This window comes from Nicotiana tomentosiformis, chromosome 1, assembly GCF_000390325.3.
Source record: "Nicotiana tomentosiformis chromosome 1, ASM39032v3, whole genome shotgun sequence".
Lineage (NCBI taxonomy): Eukaryota > Viridiplantae > Streptophyta > Magnoliopsida > Solanales > Solanaceae > Nicotiana > Nicotiana tomentosiformis.
The window spans coordinates 26,032,103-26,054,260 of NC_090812.1; the positions used below are offsets into that span (position 1 = coordinate 26,032,103).

General features: G+C 38.2%; 1 protein-coding gene across 1 annotated transcript; it reads left to right on the plus strand.

Moving 5' to 3' along the window:
* The first annotated feature begins 9,569 nt into the window (after positions 1–9,569).
* Positions 9,570–11,968, plus strand: LOC138894934 (viridiflorene synthase). Its single transcript, XM_070179671.1, has 7 exons — positions 9,570–9,750; positions 9,817–10,093; positions 10,176–10,554; positions 10,635–10,853; positions 10,943–11,081; positions 11,191–11,436; positions 11,538–11,968. Exons 1-7 carry the CDS (start codon positions 9,640–9,642, stop codon positions 11,832–11,834), a joined length of 1,668 nt encoding a protein of 555 aa, XP_070035772.1. The 5' UTR covers positions 9,570–9,639; the 3' UTR covers positions 11,835–11,968.
* Positions 11,969–22,158: the final 10,190 nt, after the last annotated feature.

Below are 22,158 nucleotides of genomic sequence, written 5' to 3' on the forward strand. Positions count from 1 at the left end.
TATTTTTTTGCAAATATTTGAGAGAGCCGTTGTGGTTAAAAATTGTGATAAAGTAGAATTGAACTCAAGATCTTTTCTAACTTAAGAGTCAACAAAGAGAAATTTTCTTCAAGTGAAATTGGTATTTGAAAATTAGAGTTATGTTTGGATATGAACATAATTTTGAATTATTTTTGAATTTTTGTGAATTATTTGAAGTGAATTTTTTTCTGAAAAATAGCTTTTTGGAGTTTTGGGCTGGTCAAAATGAGATGAGTCAATAAATAAGTGGGTCAATGACCCGCTCAAAAAAACTTAAGCTGATATTGGTTGGGTCAAGATGGACTAAAAATTTGGGTCATTGCAAAACTTGCTCAACTCTAACCAAGCTTTAAATTCACGTGCATTGTTTTCTTATGTACAATAACCCTCTCAAAAGAAACTTGAGCTGAGATTGGATGGTCAAGATGGACTAAAAAGTTGGGTCATTGCTCAACCCGCTTAACTCTTACTAAGCTTTAAATTAATGTGAATTTTTTTCTTACGAATTATTTAATTATCAAATAAAACTTTTTTTTTCTTTTGTTATGGTCATATATAACATATCAAACAAAAGAAAATATTTTAATGATATTTTAGCAAAGTTACTCAAGGATTAATTTGGACTAAAAAATAAGTCCAACTTTAGATGGACTGAAATGAGGGTAAAGATTAGCTAAGTTCAACAAATGAGCGAGTCAATGACAAGTCCAACCTTGGACGGATTGGGCGGGAGAAATGGGTTTGGGCTCAAATTGCCACATATATGCACAAATCAAGCTATATTGTGATGGTAGAGAGATATTCTCCCCCTCAATATTTTTGTAACTACATCCATTTGACCATAAAATATATTTTTTTCTTTCGAAATCAGTATTTGTGCATGAAAATTTTAAATTTCTATTGAAATTGAATTTCGAATTTTTTTGCAAATTTAAAAAACTCCAAAAAACTATTTTTCAAAATTTTTACTTCAAAACTCACAAAAATTCAAATACAATTCAAAGTTGTATTCATATCCAAACACAACTCTAATTTTCAATTACTATTTTTTCTTGAATGTTTTTTTACTTCTTTTCGAAATTTCACAATTCTTATGTCCAAGCGCCCACTTAATTTAGTGATCTTCCTACAATCACTAGAGACTTAGATGAGCAGATATAATATATGTTACTTCAATATATATACTAGTCTTAAGGTACGCGCGTTGCGCGTGTAATTATATTAATAAGAACAAACTTTTTGAAAACAACATAAATAATATTCTAAAACAAATTTTGAATTGTAAAATAAAATTAACAAAACAAAGTTCCTAAAAAATAAATATTGGTCATATTTATATTGGGAGAAATTCAAAAATAGCCAGATTTACAAGTTGTAATTGAAAAATAGCCACAGTTTCAAAAGTAATCGAAATTTAGCAACTTTTCAAGTAAAGATAAATCTGAATGAAAACACTGTTCAAAATTCGAAAAATATTCCAGCATAATATACTGGAGTTCCAGTATAATATACCGGTTCAACATATTATGCTGGAAGTTCATACACAGGTATTTTAATTACCAGTCCGAAAACTTGCTTGTCCGTGCTATCTTTACATTTATATTTAGGGCTTTGGATCAACTACAAACTTCGACTTTAAATTAATTTTTCAAAGAGAAGTCTCTTATATAATCACTCTATTAAAAACAATTCTTACCATTATCCTTTCAAATAAAGCAACAACAACAACAACAACAACCCAGTAGAATCCCATTAATGGGGTCTGGGGAGGGTAGTGTGTACGCAGACCTTACCCCTACCCCGAAGGAGTAGAGAGGCTGTTTCCGAAAGACCCTCGGCTCAAAAAAAAAAATAACAAAGACAAAAGGACAAAAAGGACAAAAAAAAAGCCTTATAATCTACTTCCCATTTCCCTTCTCCTACCCCAATGTAATAAAAAAAATAAAAAAATGAAGCCTAAAATCTTGATTTTAAAACCCAAAATATCAAAACTTCCCAACATCCTAAATATTACAGCATAGGGTTCATGCTTTTGTCACTGGAAGTTAGAAACCAATCCGAACTAAGGTGGAGGAAAATAACTATGCTCCCAAAGAATGAACCCAATAACGTAAAGTTTTGGGAAATTTAACCTTGCAAGTAGGGGTTGGACTCCTCAATGATAAAAGTGGATATCAACATAATGAAGTATTTAAAATTAATACGATAGTACAACAACAACAACCCAGTGAAATTTCACTAATGGGGTATGGGGAGGGTAGTGTGTATGCAGACCTTACCCCTACCCCGAAGAGGTAGAGAGGTTGTTTACGAAAGACCCTATGCTTAAGAGGACAAAAAGACAAAAGGATACAATCTCAGTATCACCACAGAAATCATAGGGAAAACAGGAACAACATGAAATCCAGAAGAAATATGCAAAGCAAAAATGATAGCTAGTAAATAGGTCCGGCACTGAAACGCAAAATAGTAAGACACGACATTGACACTAGCTAGCTTAGACAAAAACACTACCAGACTAGTCTCACAACGGTACGAAGTAAGGAAATACTCAACTACCTCCTAACCTACAACCCTAATACTCGACCTCCACATCTTCCTATTAAGTGCCATGTCCTCGGAAATCTGAAGTCTCGCCAAGTCCTTCCTGGTCACCTCTCCCCAATACTTCTTCGGCTGCCCTCTACCTCTTCTCGTGCCCTCCACAACCAAGCACTCACACCTCCTTACCGGGGCATCTGGCTCCTCCTCTATATATTCCCTAACCATCTGAGCCTCGCTTCCCGCATCTTGTCATCAATGGGATCCACACGCACCTTGTCTCGAATATCATCATTCTTGATCTTATCCATCCTAGTGTGCCCGCACATCCACCTCAAAATCGTCATTTCTGCTACTTTCATCTTCTGAATATGTGAGTTCTTAACAGCCCAACACTCAGTCTCGTACATCATGGATGGTCTATCCACCTCTTTATAGAACTTACCTTTGAGTACCGATGGTACTCTCTTGTCACACAGGACTCCATATGCTAACCTCCACTTCATCCATCCTACCCTAATACGGTGTGTGACATCCTCGTCGATCTCCCATCCCCCCTGGATAACCGACCCAAGGTACTTGAAGTTGCCTCTACTTGGGATGACCTGTGAGTCAAGCCTCACATCCACGCCCACTTCCCCCAGCTCAGTTCTGAATTTACACTCCAGGTATTTCGTCTTCGTCCTACTCAGCTTGAAACTCTTAGACTCAAGAGCCTGTCTCCAAACCTCCAGCCTCTCGTTAACACCGGCTCGCATTTCATCAATCAGAACTATGTCATTGGCGAATAGCATGCACCATGGCACCTCCCCTTGAATATGGTGTGTTAACGCATCCAACACCATGGCGAATAGGAACGGACTGAGCGCAGAGCCTTGGTGTAGCCCTATAACAACCGTAAATGCTCAGAGTCGCCTCCTACTGTCCTTACCTGTGTCTTAGCCCCATCATACATGTCCTTAATCACCATACTGGAAGGAACCGACACACCTTTTGCCTCCAAGCATCTCCAGAGAACTTCTCTAGGAACTTTGTCATATGCTTTCTTTAGGTCAATAAAAACCATGTGCAGGTCCTTATTCCTATCTCTGTACTGTTCTACCAACCGCCTAACAAGGTGTATAGATTCTGTAGTAGAACGAACCGGCATGAACCCGAACTGGTTGTCGAAACAAGACACTGACATCCTCACCCTCGCTTCAACCACCCTCTCCCACACTTTCATGGCATGACTCAGTAATTTGATACACATATAATTGTTACAACTCTGAATATCACATTTGTTCTTATACAATGGAACCACCGTACTCCACCAGAATCTCGTCAGGCCCTGTCGCTCTACCCCTACTCATCTTACTCATAGCTCCCATGACCTCCTCAACCTTGATGCGCCTGCAGTACCCAAAGTCACGGTGACTCTCGAAATGCTCCAATTCACCTAGCACAATATCCCGATCCCTTTCTTTATTCAGAAGTTTATGAAAATAAGTCTGCCATCTCTTCTTAATCTAGGAATCTTCCATCAATACTCTACCATCGTCGTCCTTGATGCATCTCACTTGGTCCAAATCTCGAGCCTTCCTCTCTCTCAACTTGGCCAGCCGGAATAGCTTCTTCTACCTGCCTTTTTCCCCCCATTTTCTCGTACATACGACCATAAGTTGTAGTCTTAGCCTCTGTGACCGCCAGCTTAGCTTCCTACCTACCTTATACCTCTCCATGCACGCACGCCTATCCTTCTTACCTATGCTCCCCACTAACTTCTGATATGCTGCTTTCTTCGCTTTTACTTTACCCTGGACCACTTCATTCTACCACCAGTCTCCTTTGTGCTCGCCAGCGACGCCCGTCGAGACCCCTAACACCTCTCTCGTAGCCTCTCTTATACAGTCTGTTGTCGTTGACCACATAGTGCTCGCGTCACCACTACTCCTCCAAGCTCTCATAGCCAACAATCGCCCCTTTAACTCTTGGGCTTTATTCTTAGTTAAGGCTCCCCACCTGATTCTCGGTCTTCCTCGAGCAGGCCTTTTCCTCCTCTTCAACATAATACCAACGTCCATCACCAAGAGCACATGTTGTGTCACGAGTATCTCACATGGAATCATCTTGCAATCTTTGCAAAACTCTCTGTCACACCTCCTGAGGAGGAGATAGTCAATCTGAGTCTTCGCCACCGCATTTTGAAAAGTAACCAAATGCTCCTCCCTCTTCGGAAAGGTAGAGTTCGCAATCACCAACCCAAAAGCCTTAGCGAAGTCCAACAATGAGGTACCTCCTCCGTTCCTCTCCCCAAAATCGAAGCCTCCATGCACCTCACCATAACCACCTGTAGTCGACCCAATATGACCATTGAAATCCCCTCCTATGAATAGCTTCTCAGCAGGAGGAATCTGGCGTACAATCTCATCTAAACCCTCCCAGAAGCGCCGTTTAACCTCCTCGTCTAGGCTCGTATGCGGCGCATAGGCACTAACGGCATTTAGAGTGCACTCTCTAACCACCAACTTAATAATCATCAATCTATCATTCACTCGTCTAACCTCAACCACAGACTCTCTAAGTTCCCTATCCACCAAGATACCTACTCCATTCTTACCCTTCTGGACTCCTGAGTACGAAAGTTTATACCCGTTTGTGTCCCTCGCCCTCGACCCTACCCACCTTGTCTCTTGGACGCACGCTATATTGACCCTCCTCTTCTGGAGGATCTTTGCCAACTCTATAGAGTTACCCGTCAATGTACCTACATTCCATGACCCAATTCTCAACCAGTGGACACCCTTGTTCCTTTTACCTCCCTAGCCTCCCGACCCGCCCCCCAACACTTGCCCTACCTCCCGCTCCCCCCGAGGACATGACCTCACTCGACCATCCCAGACCACAGCCACTATACCTACGGCAGACTAAAGGGAATCACTAAGACACACAAGGCAACAAACCAAACTAGAAGAAGACAAGCTGCAACTACAGGCACACTAATACGGTGAATAAACAAATATGGACTAAGACAACAACAATTTAACTAATTATAAATTAAAGACACAAGATCAGCAAGATATGTGCAACTAAATACCCTAGACAGTGCTAATAGGGCCGAGAGCAAATACAAAGGATCTAAACAGTACAAGTGAGTCAAACAATTAAATGATCTGAGCAAATAAACCACGGCTATAACACAAGACTATTATAGAAAACACTACAAACAATGAAACAAATTTAAACAAAGTGTATCTACGACAAAGTGTAATGAGACAGGAACGTAGAACCTGGTATCGTCGACGGAGACGGTGGGGCCGATGGTAGTAGTCGAAGAACTGGCCGATGGTGGTAGTCGAATTAGAAACAACAAACTTTATGTCTTCATAATTTGTGTAGTCAATCAAACCACATGTTTCTGATATGAAAATAAAATTTAAAACTATACACATAAGCACAGTCAAAGACAAGTGACTACGTTCCTTGCATATTAGTTTTTATGGAATAATAGGGTGGAGTTATTTGTATTGCTAGAATTAATTTCTTAGAATTTATAATAAAGAACAAAGACGCCAAAACTTAAAATAATTCTAGGTTCGAAAGTTTCTACTTTGATTTTTTTAGTGTTACTTCTCTTTACAAATATGTTATATCACATAGTGCAAATAAAGGAAAATTTAACATATAAAATCTTATTAATTTCAAAGACCTCATAATTAAATGACTATTTTTAAATATTAAAAAAATAATCAAATGACTATTTTATCCAATGTGAACTCTATTTTAAAAGGATAAAAAAGGCGAAAGATATTTCGCTAAAGACTTTCGTGCTTTTAATATAGTATATATATATATATATATATATATATATATATATATATATATAGAGAGAGAGAGAGAGAGAGAGAGAGAGAGTCTCCTGATACTGGTATCTCAATTTCTCAAAATACTTCAATTGGTACACACAAGAAATAGGCTTATTCAGCAGCCTTTTGTTCAATTTCTCGTGGGGTCAAATTCTCGTTAGTACGAGTCAAGGGAGTGGACCTCTGGCCTCGGATGTCCATATAAAGAACACGACTAGCATAAATACCTCTTTAACTTCTATTCTAACGGACCGAATATCTTCTATAAAGAATTGGAGGAATATACGACGATATTTTTCCGAAAATTAATCCCAAACGAAAAATACAGACTATTTCTTCTCCTTTATATTGAATGGGTCATAATCATTACCTACATTCCAAGGAATTATGCACCACAAATAAGAGCTAAGAAAGATACCCGCAAGATCGATCTATATCAAGCAGACTTGTTTCCAGCCATCAAAGTAGACTGGTTATCGACAGTTCAAATCCACGTGCTATACAAGCAAGAAGTTAGAGAACAAAATAGTGCACACATCAATTTCATAGTACTAAGTCTCTTTTTAAGTTGAAAGTGGAAAAGTTGGCTAATTAAGGAAGCATTGGACCAAGACAGACGCCACTGAAAGAAAGAAAGCGGCAATAGGGATAAAAAAGGAATAGGGCACGTTGCATTTATATTATGAGCTTATAAGTTTTTTGACACCATCATATGTTGATTAATAACTTTTTATAACAAGCCTCATCGACATGAAAAATAGAGTAATAAATTGAACCAATAGTATAACTGTTTGTTTACACTGATAGTGTATATAACTTAATCAAAGGTATTGTATAACATGTACCTTTGATTGCAGGAGCGGATGCACGCTTAACGAAGCGGTGTCACTCGACACCGCTTCGTGAAATTTTTTTACTAAATATATGTATTAATATTGTGAGAAAACAGATAAGTAGGAAACAATGATACCATTTGACATAAATTGTATTTTGGTGTGTTGGTTATGTGCTTGATTTTGCTCTAAGAGGTTAGATGTTCAAACCTTAACTGGTAATTGTTTTTGCAAATATTTGAGAGAGTCGTTGTGGTTAAAAATTATGATTAAGTAGAATTGAACTCAAGACTTTTTCTAACTTAAGACACAACAAAATCAATAGACTAGGATTATTTTTAGTCCAAAAGTATGATAATTAAAGTTATTATTCCAGTTCTTCCATAAACTTTAAACTTTGACACCGCTTACAAAATTCCCTGCGTATTCCCCTGTTTGATTGTGCTTTCACCATGTTATTGATCTTAGGTACTCTATAGTAGCTATTTTCTTTTGGAGGTTTAGGTTTTATGTCCCCCGGTGTATTATTTGAGTGATATCAATATACAAGATCAAGGGCGGATCTACGTATAAGGGACGGGGTGGTATACGCCACCCGCAAGCTTTGGCCGAATCTATACAATAGTATGTATACATTCATGTATATATAGAAGGAATGTATACAAATACTTTAAGTGGCACCCTCGGTAACAAAAAGGCTCAAGGTACCACTGGCAAGACAGTGCCACTTTCACCCAAATGGTTGGGGTTCGAATCTAAGCTCACTTTTTTAAAAGCTTTTGTTTGGTGCATTTAAGACAATTACAGGGGGATCCTTTGATAAAGAAAAATTAATTGTTTTCTACGGGACCACAACTCTGAAAATTTATTTGCAGAAACTAAAAAAAGAATTCTTGAATAAGTTTTTGTTTTAATCAATGATGAAAGTTTATATTTTTGTCAGATTGCTCTAAAGTAGGACAATTGTATATAATATCGAGTGAGTTAATTTTTATGAAAAATATAAATTGAAAAATATCCATAAACTTACTTAATATTTAGAGTGCTTAGTATAAGTTTTTGCCTTAAGTATCTAAATATAAAGTGATAACGAGTCATTTTTCTTGTACAAAATGCATAATCCAGTTGAATTTTTATATTTTTTTCCCAAGTTATCATAATTATTACGTAATCTTTTTGCTCGATCTATTTGTTTATATTAACTCCAAAGACGAATAACCCGAACGAAACCCAAATAGACCAAATCGATTAAATTTATAACCTATTAGATAATGTAAATTATAATATGACTACGTTCAAAATTTTTGGTACCCGTAGCCTCTAAATCCTGGAACTGTTTCTGACAAGATAGGAGGTTTTTGCCAAACACCCTACCACCTCGGGAGGTGAAAGCTCCGGTGGATGGATTTAATTTTTATAAACAAATATTATTTACTCTCCCATGACTAGTAAAAAAGAAGTTTACAAGTGCTTTATAGTCAAGTAAGGCAACAGCTGCAACAAGAATTTCAAAAGAAATAATTAATTAAGTCAAGCAAGGTTATTTTTCGTCCAAAAGTATGATAATTAAAATTATTATTCCAGTTCTTCTATAAATTTTGACACCGTTTAAAAATTTTTTCGCATATACCCTGTTTGATTATTATGTCCCTCGGTATATTATTTGAGTGATATCAATATACGGGTCTTTGCCAAACCCCCCACCACCACCTCGGCAGGTGAAAGCCCCGGTGGATGGATTTAATTTTAAAAGAAATATTATTTACTCTCCCATGACTAGTAAAAAAGAAGTTTACAAGTGCTTTATAGTCAAGTAAGGCAACAACTGCAACAAGAATTTCAAAAGAGAAATAATTAATTAAGTCAAGTAAGGTTATTTTTCATCCAAAAGTATGATAATTAAAATTATTATTCCAGTTCTTCTATAAATTTTGACACCGCTTACAAAATTTTCCGCATATACCCTGTTTGATTGTTATGTCCCTCGGTATATTATTTGAGTGATATCAATATACAAGATCGGGGGTCTTTGCCAAACCCCCCACCACCACCTCGGCAGGTGAAAGCCCCGGTGGATGGATTTAATTTTTTAAAAAAATACTGTATTATTTACTCTCCCATGACTAGTAAAAAAGTTTACAAGTGCTTTATAGTCAAGTAAGGCAACCTGTTGCAACAAGAATTTCAAAAGAGAAATAATTAGTTAAGGTTGTGTGCATACTACTGAGAAAGACTCTCATCATAGCTATAAATACCCATACATTCTTTTCCATTTCGATCATCACTTAGCTTGTTCAGTTCTCTGCACCAAGAAATAAAAGATAAAAGCAAAACAAAGGAAAAAAAAAACTCTTTAACTTGCTTTTAATTTCCACTAGCTTATATCCAGTTTTCTAGAAATGGCCCAAGCTGCCCTCATTAACAACGATGAGAAGATTGTTCGTCCAGTTGCCAATTTCTCTCCAAGTCTTTGGGGTGACAGTTTCCATTCATTCTCTGTTGACAATCAGGTATTTATATATTATGCATAGTCATTTTAAGTTGAAGTTACATGAACTTAATAAATACATTCACAGGTGGCAGAAAAATATGGTCAAGAGATTGAAACATTGAAGGAGGAAACAAGGAGTATGTTGGGAGCAGCTTGTGAAAGATCATTGGCTGAAAAGCTGAATCTGATAGACACTGTTGAGCGCCTTGGCTTAGCTTATCATTTTGAGAAACAAATAGAAGACATGTTGGATGAGATTTATAAAGAAGATCCAAACTTTGAAGGTCATGAGTACAATGATTTGTACACTTGTGCCCTTCAATTTCGAATGTTGAGACAACATGGTTACAATATCTCCCCAAGTAGGTCCATTATATATTCTTACACCAATTTTTCAACTTTTGCTGCATGAAAACTAATCTTTTGTTTTTATTCATGATCCAGAAATTTTCAGCAGATTCCAAGACGCAAACGGAAAATTCAAGGAGTCTCTTAGTCTTAGTAATGATGCAAAGGGTCTATTGAGCTTATACGAAGCTTCACATGTAAGGATTCATGGAGAGGATATTTTGGAAGAGGCACTTGCTTTTGCCACTGCTCATCTTGAATCTGCAACTCCACATTTGAAGTCACCTCTGAGTAAGCAAGTGACGCATGCCCTTGACCAATCTCTGCATAAAAGCATTCCAAGAGTGGAGACGCGTCACTTCATCTCTATCTACGAAGAGGAGGAACTGAAAAATGATGTGCTACTTCGATTTGCTAAATTAGATTACAACTTACTTCAGATTTTGCATAAACAAGAACTCAGCCAAGTATCAAGGTACAATGATATGTTTTACGTAAAAAACATATAAATTATTTGTTCATAATAATTTCTCATATTCTAAGGTTATTTTGTAGGTGGTGGAAAGATTTGGATTTTGTGACAACACTTCCATATGCTAGGGATAGAGCTGTTGAATGCTACTTTTGGACGATGGGGGTGTATGCTGAACCTCAATATTCTCAGGCTCGTGTCATGCTTGCTAAGACTATAGCAATGATTTCGATAGTAGATGACACATTCGATGCTTATGGCATTGTAAAAGAACTTGAGGTCTACACTGATGCCATACAGAGGTATAAACTTGTGTTTCCACAGTTTATGAATTTATTAGATGGTTTCTTAAATGGGAAACTTACCATATGTTAATTTTTTTATGTATTAGGTGGGATATTAGTCAAATTGATCGACTCCCAGACTACATGAAAATCAGTTTTAAGGCTCTTATAGACCTTTATGAAGATTATGAAAAGGAATTGTCAACAGATGGCAGATCCTATGTTGTCCACTATGCGAAAGAAAGAGTATGACTCACTGATTTATATATAACGTTTTATATCTACCTTATTTTTCTTTATAATCAGATTTATTGTTGGAATATTATATTGATTAATTTTTGTTTGTGTTAAATAGATGAAGGAAATTGTGAGAAATTATTTTGTCGAAGCAAAGTGGTTCATTGAGGGATATATGCCACCTGTTTCTGAGTATCTTAACAATGCATTAGCTACTAGCACATATTACTTGCTAACTACAACATCCTACTTGGGAATGAAATCAGCTGCCAGGGAAGATTTTGAGTGGTTGGCTACCAACCCTAAAATTTTGGAAGCCAATGTAACATTATGTCGAGTTGTAGATGACATTGCCACATATGAGGTACACATCGATCGCATTAAGCATCTTATATGATTGTTGCACTTAAAAATATATATGTCGATTTTGTACTTATACTACGTACATTGTAATTGCTATTTTAGGTTGAGAAGGGTAGGGGCCAAATTGCAACAGGAATTGAGTGTTATATGAGGGATTATGGCGTATCAACAGAAGTAGCAATGGAAAAATTCCAAGAAATGGCTGAGATAGCATGGAAGGATGTGAATGAAGGAATTCTTCGACCAACTCCTGTTTCTACAGAAATTCTCACTCGTATTCTCAATCTCGCTCGTATTATAGATGTCACTTACAAGCACAATCAAGATGGATACACTCATCCAGAAAAGGTTCTAAAACCTCACATCATCGCTTTACTGGTGGACTCCATTAAAATCTAAACCATTGAGTGATTTTTTTTATCTCGGTGATCGTTTTATTTTTATTTTTAAATAAAGGATCTGAATCTCCTAGTTTTCTTCAAACCATGTGTTGTTCTTGACGTCTGAATAATAGTATAATTTTTTTTGCCTAACTTGGTTCTTCTGTTTGTTAAATTAACTGTTGATTGCTGCTGAAAAAAGTAAAAATAAAATATCTGACACAAAACAATACTTAAGCGCCACAGATAATTAGCTTATGTATCGGCAGAAAAAAAAAACCCGAAATCACTTTTTAGATAATTATAGTTTTTTCAGGATAATTTGTGAGTGTTTTGTGAGTGAAAGAATGTCACTTATTAGAAACACACACTTAAACCACTTCTTCAACAAATAGCTTTTCGAAAGCAAAACATTTGCAAAAATTTCTTGAGGAAACTTTAACAAACACATTTTTAGAAAAACTCTTTGCAATATATCAAAGAATTTTCCATGAACAAAACGCCACAAATTGTCACATAATGTACTAGTTTTCCTATCCTAATTATTTGTTTTGGTTTATTTAGCTTGCTAGGCCTATCCGTTTGATCATGAGAAATTGTGAAATTAATGAGAGAAATGTGAGCTCAATGAGAGCTCCAATGGAGGAATCAGAGGATGTAAAAGAAAGAGAGCGTGAGTGAAGCTTCTAAAAAGGGGAGCTGAGCTCTTCATTAATCAACTCAAAAATAAAATGTACAATCTAACTTCTTACTTATAAAATGTGCTAACACCCAATCTAACCCACTAACTCATTACAACTGACATTTACCATGTGACATCCCACTAACTATATTCCACTAACTACTGTACAAGTGATTAACAAAGGAATAAATACAATACAATGAGTAATCTCAACACCCCTCAAGTTGGAGGTGAGGGGCTCACTGCCAACTTGCCAAGGAGTGTGGAATGTTTGATCCCTGTCAAAGATTTGGTAAAGATATCAGCTAACTGGTCATTTGTAGAGATGTGGTGTAAGGAGATCAATCCTTCATGCAACTGGTCTCGTACAAAATGGCAATCCACTTCAATGTGTTTTGTACGCTCATGGAATACAGGATTCTTTGCTATGTGTAGGGCAGCTTGACTGTCACAAAATATGGGAATTGGTAAGGATATAGGAACAATGAGCTCAGTAAGAAGCCTGGCAAGCTAGACAAGTTCTGCAACAACCATTCTAGCTGATCTGTACTCAGCTTCTGCAGATGATAAGGAAATAGTAGACTGCTTCTTAGATTTCCAACTAATGTGGCTGTCTCCAAGTAATACAATGTAACCACTGACTGATTTTCTGGATAGGGGACATGTTGCCCAATCTGAGTCGCAGAAGGCTTTCACTCTGTAGTTTGCATCATTAGTAAGGAAAATTTCCAAGGTTGGGTCACCTTTCAAGTACCTTAGAACATGATATGCAACCTTCAAATGTGGCTCCCTGGGACTCTGCATGAACTGACTAAGATGTTATACACTATAAGCAATTTCTAGCCTGGTATTAGTAAGAAAGTTGAGTTTTCCAATCAGCTTCCTATAATATGAAGGGTCTGTCAATAGGGCTCCTTCATCAGCTTTCATCTTCACAGATGAGTCTAGAGGAGAAGCTATAAGGGGAAAATCTATGCAACCAAACTCCTTCAAAATATCCATAGTGAACTTCTTTTGTGACATCAAAACTCCTTTGTATGTGTATTGAACCTTTAAGCTTAGGATGTAATGAAGCCTTCCCAGGTCTTTTATCTTGAATGTGTTGTGCAGAAAATCTTTCAAGGACTCAATCTCTTGCAGGTGAGTACCTATGATAAGAACATCATCTACATAGACAGCTACAAACACTATTGATCCTTCAGCTTTCTTATAGAACAGCGAGTAATCAAACATTGAATGAGTATATCCTCTAGAACATAATGATTCGGCTAATTTCTCATACCAGTGTCTGCTTGCTTGTTTGAGTCAATACAAGGACTTGTTTAGTTTACACACTAAGACTGGCCTTTCCACAACTAGCCCTGGTGGCACCTCCATGTACACTTCTTCATGGAGATCTCCATGAAGAAATGCATTGTTGACATCCAACTACAAAACTTGCCATCCTTTCTTGACTGATGTTGCTATCAAAGCTCTCACAGTTGTCATTTTTCACTACTGGTGAGAAGGTCTCTGTATAATCTATCCCAGCCTGATGTGTGTAACCCTTTACCACTAATCTTGCTTTAAATCTTTCTATGCTTCCATCTTCTTTATGCTTGATTTTATACACCGACTTACACCCTGTTGCCTTGTTTCTAACTGGAAGGGGAACTAAGTCCCACGTCTTATTTGCATATAGTGCTTGGAACTCCTGATTCATTGCTGCTTGCCAAGCAGGTTTCACAGCAGCTTCCTCATATGAACTAGGTCCACATTCATGTGAGGCAGGTTCCATCAAATGCTGACTGGTGGAATTTAGAGAATTTAAGGGATTATGATGAAGTCTGTGTGCAGAGGTGATAAAAGAAAATGATGATGTACTTTGGCTGTCATTAAAAGAAGGGGATTGGTCTTGGTGATTATGATGTAATTTAGGAATTGTGTATTCATAGTCTTTAAGATAAGTAGGGATTTTCAAGGTTCTGGAAGGTCTACTTTGATCTGCCACTAAAATGTTTTGATCTTGAGTTGAGACAGTTAAACTATCAGCAGTAGGGAAGACTCCTGATGTCTGACTGCTCAAAGGTTACTGAGAAAATATTGAATCATTATCAAAAGAAAGGGGCTGAGGTGATATTGGATCTGATTCAGACAATTGTTCATTCCTGGACAAAGTCCTTGGTGACACTTCATGGTGATTTTCAGTCACTAAATGTGGAGTGCTCTTTATGTCATTGGCATGAAAGAATTCATCTGATAAGTGTGATTTCATTTGAGGGAATGAAGGGAATACCTTAGTAGGACTAGATGACAAGGCAAATGGGAATACATTTTCATAGAATACTACATCTCTTGAAACAATTATTTTCTTTGTGGCCAGATTTAGTACCTTGTAACCTTTTGTCCCAAAGGGGCATCCCACAAAAATATGGGGAGTGGATCTTGGTTCAAATTTGTCTTTATGGGTTTTGAGAGTAGTAGGAAAGCATAAGCACCCAAAGCTTCTAAGGTGGGAATAATTTGGTTTCTTCAGGTACAGTAGTTCAAATGGACATTTAGCTTTGAGTGATGATGAAGGTAACCTATTTATCAAATAGGTAGATGTCAAGATACACTCTCCCTGCATGGGAAATAAATACTGATACAAGAGTGCCCTGGCTGTTTCTAGTAGGTATTTGTATTTTCTTTCCACCACACCATTTTGTTGTGGTGTATATAGGCATGTTTTCTGATGTATGATGCCTTTTGATTGGAAAAATGAGGTGGTTTCAAGACTGGTGAACTCAAGGCCATTGTCAGTCTTTATAGTTTTTATACTGGTGTTGAATTGGTTCTCTACCATGGTAGAGAAAGCCTTGATAGTATTAAGGGCATTACTTTTACAGCTTAACAAATGAGTTCATGTGGACCTGTTGTAATCATACACAAGTGTGATGAAGTACTTATATTTGTTGTGTGTTGTAACATGATAGGGACCCCATAGATCAATGTGTAACAACTCAAAGATCTTAGTGGTTAATGTTGTTCTTTCTTGGAAAGGCAATCTGGTTTGTCTTGCCATTGGACAAATAGGGCAAAGGAAAGGTTGTTTAGGTGCAAAGGTAACAGGTATAGAAGAAATTCCCTTCATTTTGACAAAAGGTACATGTCCCAATCTTTTATGCCACAAGGGATCAAGCAAATTCTTAGTATTTGAGGAGACATCAGTCAAACAAGAATCACTTTTATTGCTGGAATTATTTACAGAATGATGCAAATGTGGAAAAGAACTACTCTTATTACTGCTGTGAAATGGAACAACAAGAGTAGATGCAATAGGGATAGTAGAGTGTGGCTTAAGAGAAAATGAACTAGATGTGTTAGTTGCAGAATATACCTCATCTTTATTAATAGAATGACATAGATAAGATGCATTAGAAAAATCAGGGGAAACAGAAACAGTGTTATTGTTGTTGTTGTCTTAACAATGGAAGTACAGACCAGTCTTGGCTTTACCAATCTCCAGTGGCCTCTTCAGTGAAGAGTCTTGTAGAAGGATGCACACAAACTTGGTAAATATTATAATACAATCAAGTTGGATTGTCAAGGAATGGACTGATATCAAATTGAACTTGAAACTAGGCACAAAAAGGACCTTTCTGAGAACTTAGGACTAAGGATTACATCACCAATCAGTGTCAACTTTACTTTGTAACCATTAGGTAGGGTAACTAGGTAGGGATAAGCTAAAGTTCTAATATTGGTTAGCAACGATTTATTAAATGTCATACGGTTTGTGGCTCCAGAGTCAAGTATCCAATAGTCAGCACTTGAATTAGAATTTTCACACAACTGATCACTAGAATCGAAATGAGTAGAGCATACTGAGATACCTGCAAAGTTCACAGCTCCTCTATTTATGGTAGTGTTTTCGTATTTGTCTCCTCCTCCTTGAAAGCTTTCCAAGATGCTGAGTAGTTGTCCATATTGCTCCTTATTTAAGTTGTGCATGGTTCGACCTTGCTCCCGACTCTGAGAGTTATTTCGATCATCATTTCTTGCAGCACGTTCACGTGATGACCCAAGCACATTTCCTGCAATCCTTCTTCCCTTATTGAACTTGGAGTTCTTTGGGAATCCGTGGAGCTTATAATATTTTTCCTTAGTGTGTCCTGGCCTTTTGCAGTAGTCACAGAACAACCGAGTTCTATTAGTGAACTGATTTCCCTTATATCCACTATTTGTGTTGTTATTCCCTTGTTGAGTATAGTTTGTTCTGAAAGTATTATTTCCTGGTCCATTCGCATTCAAGGCAGCAGAATCCATCTAGAAATGAGAACTTGGCTTGACCTCCCTTTGCTTTTCCTCCTGAATAAGAATAGAGAATGCCTGGGATATTGTTGGGAGTGGATTCATCATCAAAATGCTTCCTCTCACCACAGTGTACACTTCATTTAGGCCCATCAGAAATTGAATTAGTCTTCTGTCTTGCTCAGCTTTGTGCATGTTTTTCTTAGCTCCACATGTGCATTTACAAGCACATTTAGCATGTATGTTTAGTGTGTTGAGTTCCTCCCAAAGTTTCTTCATTTTTGTATAATATCCAGTAATGTCCAAATTTCCTTGACTCAAATCATTTATCTCCTTCTGGAGCTGATGCAACTTAGCACCATTGGTCTGATCATAACTGTCTTCCAATTCCTGCCAAAGTTTCCCGGCATCATTAATATAGGTCCTTAGACAGTGAGTTTAAGATCCACGAGGTTACCATGTCATCTCATCATTCCCATTGGTCCAGGGTAGCAGAATTGGGATCTGGTTTCTTACACTTTCCGGTGATGAAACCTAGTTTGTTCTTCATAGAGAGTGCTTTGAGGATTCCTCTTCTCCATGATCTATAGCTAGTTCCGTCAAAAGCCACCGGCACTAACATAGATCCAGCGCTTTCCGATGGATGCATGTACAACAGACTGGTGGAGTCTAGGGTTTTCTTATTTGTCGCCAAAATTTCGTCATCTCCAGCCATGATTTGGTTTAGCAAAGTTGAAATCGTTGTTAGCGAAAGAGAATTACTGAGATTAATCGACTAATTCATCGATTCTTACAAAGGAACCATAATTCCCAAAAACAAACGACGAACAATTCGTATCTGTATGAACAAAAAAAATTGAAATATGAAGCAACGAGGCTCTAGGAGTAATGCAAGACGTGTCCCTTATTTTTTTTTATTTGAATCCTAAAATAAATATATTATCTCATTTGACGCCTCATTTTATTCAAGATCATTATTATGCTTTATTGTGTTTAATTATATTTCTCGATCATCTTAATTGATACTGATACGAATGCGATGTACATGGTGGCATAAGTACTTTGTCGTGCGAGGGGGATTGTTATTGTGCGCATGAGGTGTTATACGTGCAAGATTTGGAAATTGTGGATCATAATTTATGATTTCGAGGAGTGGTACCTCGGGGTAAATCTTATTGCAAGTCCATGCGTTGAGAACGATTGACTGATTGCGATGTTTTCTGCTTTCCTTATTGAGTTCGTTCATATCTCGTCGGTGTTCTGATTATGCTGATGTTCTATTACTCGTCTACTTCTTGATTGCATTTGAGTTTTCATTATTTTCGTCGTTGGCTGTAAATTATAATCCTTCGATTGTTAGTCCTACATTGATAATCTTTCCATTGTTAGTTTCATGTTATATCTTGTACAAGTTTGTATGTCTAGTAGGTGTCTTGACCTGGCCTCGTCTCTACTCCACCGAGGTTAGGCTTGATACTTATTGGGTACCGATGTGGTGTACTCATGCTACCCTTGTGCACATTTTTGTGTAGATCCATCTACTTTTGATCGTGTTGTTGAGAGTTGTGTGCGTGGCTGTGCACTGCTGGAGGCTTCAAGGTATACCTTGTTGACGTTCGCATGCCTCAGAGTCACCTTTAGTTATCTTCCCTTTACTGTTTATCCTTTTACCATATAGTGTTGTATTATAGGTTTTAGTATGTTTCTGTGGAGCTTATGACTCAGTTTCACTGGATTTTGGGAATGTTGTATTGTGATTTTGCATTGGAGTTAATATAAGACTTTTTAGTTTTATTTCATGTTTTAGTCGTTATTTCTGTAATATTTCCTTGTTGATTAGGCTTACCTAGTCTTAGAGACTAAGTACCATCACGACATCCTAAGGTGGAAAATGGGGTCGTGACAAGACCAAGACACAAATTATGTGAGCTAGTGCCATTCTTTCCTACTTATCTGTTTCCTTACAGTATTAATACATATATTTAGTAAAATTATCCGACGAAGCGGTGTTGTAACGACTCGGACGGTCATTTTGAGTATTATAACCCTTCTCCCCCCCCCCGCCCTTCATTTACTGCTCAATGTATGTTTTACAATTATTTTATGACTTACCGGGTTAGTTGGTTCAGGTCCGGAAGGAATTCAGAGTGAAATAAGACACTTAGTCTCATAATTGAAAATTTTAAGTTAGAAAAGTTGATTGGATGTCGACTTATATGTAAATGACCTAGGATTTAAATTTTGATGAATGCACTAGCTCCGTATGGTGATTTTGGACTTTGGAGTGTGTTCGAAAAATTATTTAGAGGTCCGTAGTGGAAATAGGCTTGAAATGGCAAAAGTTGAATTTTGGGAAGTTTGACCGGGGGGGTTGACTTTTTGATATCGGGATCAGAATCTAGTTCTGAAACTTTTCATAGCTCCGTTATGTCATTTATGACTTGTGTGCAAAATTTGAGGTCAATCGGACGTGATTTGATAGGTTCCGACGTCGTTTGTAGAAATTGGAAGTTTCAAAGTTCATTTGGCTTGAATCTATGTGTGATTTGTGGTTTTAGCGTCGTTTGATGTGATTTGAGGTTTCAAATAAGTTCGTATGATGTTTTAGGACTTTTTGGTGTATTTGGTTGAGCTCCCGAGGGCCTCGGGTGATGTTTTATGGAAAATTAGCATTTTCTTATGGAATTAATTAAAATAAATTTTATTGACTGGATCGAATTATTTGTGGCTAGATTCGAGGCATTTGGAGGCCAATTCATGAGGCAAAGCCTTAGCGGAATAAGAATTTCACGGTTTGAGGTAAGTAACAGTTTTAAATCTGGTACTAAGGGTATGAAACCCCGGATTTTGTGCCATGTGATTATTTTGGAGGTGACGCACATGCTAGGTAACAGCCGTGCGGGCGTGCACCGATGGGATTGTGACGTTGGTCCGTCCCATGAAACTGTAAAGTTGAATAACTTGTTGTTAGCTATATGCTATTTATGTGTTTAAAAAATTTGACTGTAAATCACGGTTAGGCTATGTGATAGTACTGTTGAGACCCGTAGAGGTAGCATAGTTGTTGAATTATTTGCTAATTGTTGTTTTGTACTCAGTCATGATTTTACTTGCGTATCATATCTCAGTCTTTCTTGATTTTGTTGATATACTATGTTATCTTTGTTTGGGATGATCTTTATGATTTTCGAGTGCTCGAGAGACTAGAGAGGTTGATGACTGAGTAAGGCTGAGGGCCTGTCAGTGAGGTATGGATATCATCGCACGTGAGTTGTCCATGCAACACGTGAGTTGTCCGTGCGGATTATAGCACTTGGGTTGTAGGAGCCCCTCCGGAATCTGTACACCTCCAGTAAGCGTGGGTAGCCATTGAGTGTGAGTGTTGAGGGCTGAAAGCCGAGTGGTTGAGCCGTTATGACGAGTTGAGTGATTGGTTCCCTGAGAGGTTGTACTTGCTTTTCATTTGTTGTTGTACTTAGTTGTTATCTGTCATTGTTGTGAAATCTCTGAAAGATTTTATATCCGGATTACATGAACTTGATTTGTATAAAATTGATTTGACTTAAACTGTCGGATTTCAAAGCATGTCTATTCTTTGCTAGAATTTTTAGAAATGAACTATAACTGTGTAGATCGTCACTATCTTCAGTCCCTTATTTATTATTGCTAATTGTTGTGTTGGTTGTACTCATACTACACCCTGCACTTCGTGTGCAAATCGAAGTATTCCCGGACATAGCGGGTGTTGATTCTTTCCCACGGTTGACTTTTCAGAGATTCATAGGTAGCTGCCGTGTTTCGCACACCTTGCCTCTCCTTCCCTATCTCCTTGTTTTACTGTATTTGGTCTCAGACTATTATAGACCGTGTTTTCCATACTTGTATTCATATTAGATGCTCATGTACTCAGTGACACCGGGTTTTGGGAGTGTTTATATATGTATTTGTGAATTTTCTTCCGCTGAATTTAATCATTATGTTTTTAAACCTAAAAGATATGGGAGTTTATTGAGATTGTCGGCTTGCCTAGTATTGAGACATGCGCTATCACGACGGGTGAGATTTTGGGTCATGACAAGTTGGTATCAGAGCCCTACTTAACATAGGTCTCATGAGTCGTGGGCAGGTTTAGTAGAGTCTTGCAGATCGGTAGGGAGACGTTTGTACTTATCTGCGAGAGGCTGTAGAACCCTTAGGAAAAATTTCACTTTCTTGTATTCTGTCGTGCGAATTTGCTGATTCCGAAAACTAAATTTCTGTTATTCTATTCTCTCACAGATGGTGAGGACGCGTACTACCGGATCGGACGGCCAGCCACCAGTTAGGGCCGCGAGAGGCCAGGGCTGTGGTAGAGGCCGAGGCTGAGGTCGAGGTATAGCTCGTGCAGCAGTTGGAGCAGCACCTGTAGTACCACCAATTATTCCAGCTCGGGAGCAGATTCTGGATATAGTTGAGCCGGCGGGACCTGCTCAGGCACCAACTACACCAATTGTGATTCTAGGCCTTCAGGAGGCTCTAGCCCATATATTGACAGTTTGTATTGGTCTTGCTTAGGTGGTTTCGACTAAGGCTGCACCTGCCACTTCTCAGGCCCGGGAAGGTACTCATACCCCTGTCGCCCGTACTCCAGACCAGGTAGTATTGGACTTCAGATACCGGGGTCACTACCAGCCCAGCCGACCGCAGCTGCTCAGGCCCCTGTAGTTCCTGTTATGGAAGGCGATGAGCAGAGGAGACTTGAGAGATTTGAGAGGCTTCGACCTCCACCATTCAGCGGTATTGAGTCAGAGGATGCTTGGGGTTTTCTAGATAAGTGTCAACGAATGCTTCAGACATTGGGTATATTGGAGAACAGTGGGGTCTCGTTCGCTACTTTTCAGTTTTCTAGGGCTGCCTTCAGATGGTGGGAGGCTTACGAGAGGCGTAGGTCGGTCAGTGCAGCACCCCTTACCTAGCAAGAATTCTTCGGTCTATTCCTTGAGAAGTTCATGCCTCAGTCCCGCGGAGAGGAGATGCGCAGGCAGTTCGAGCAGCTTCATCAGGGTGATATGTCCGTGACGCAGTATGAGATGAGATTTTTAGAGTTTACCCGTCATGCTATCTGGTTGATTCCCACAGACAGATAAAGGATCAGGAGGTTCATAGATGGCCTCACTTTTCATCTACGATTACTCATGACTATAGAGAGAGTGTCTGGTGCTACTTTCGACGAGGTGGTCGACATTGCTCGTCAGATTGAGATGGTTCGCAGTCAGAAACGGGTTGAGAGGGAGGCTAAGAGGCCTCGTGGTTCAGGTGATTTCAGTGGTGTTCCTTCATGGGGTCAAGTTTACCGCGGAAGGGGTCGTTCTTTCAGACACGCTCAGGCGACTCGTCCAGCTCATCGTGG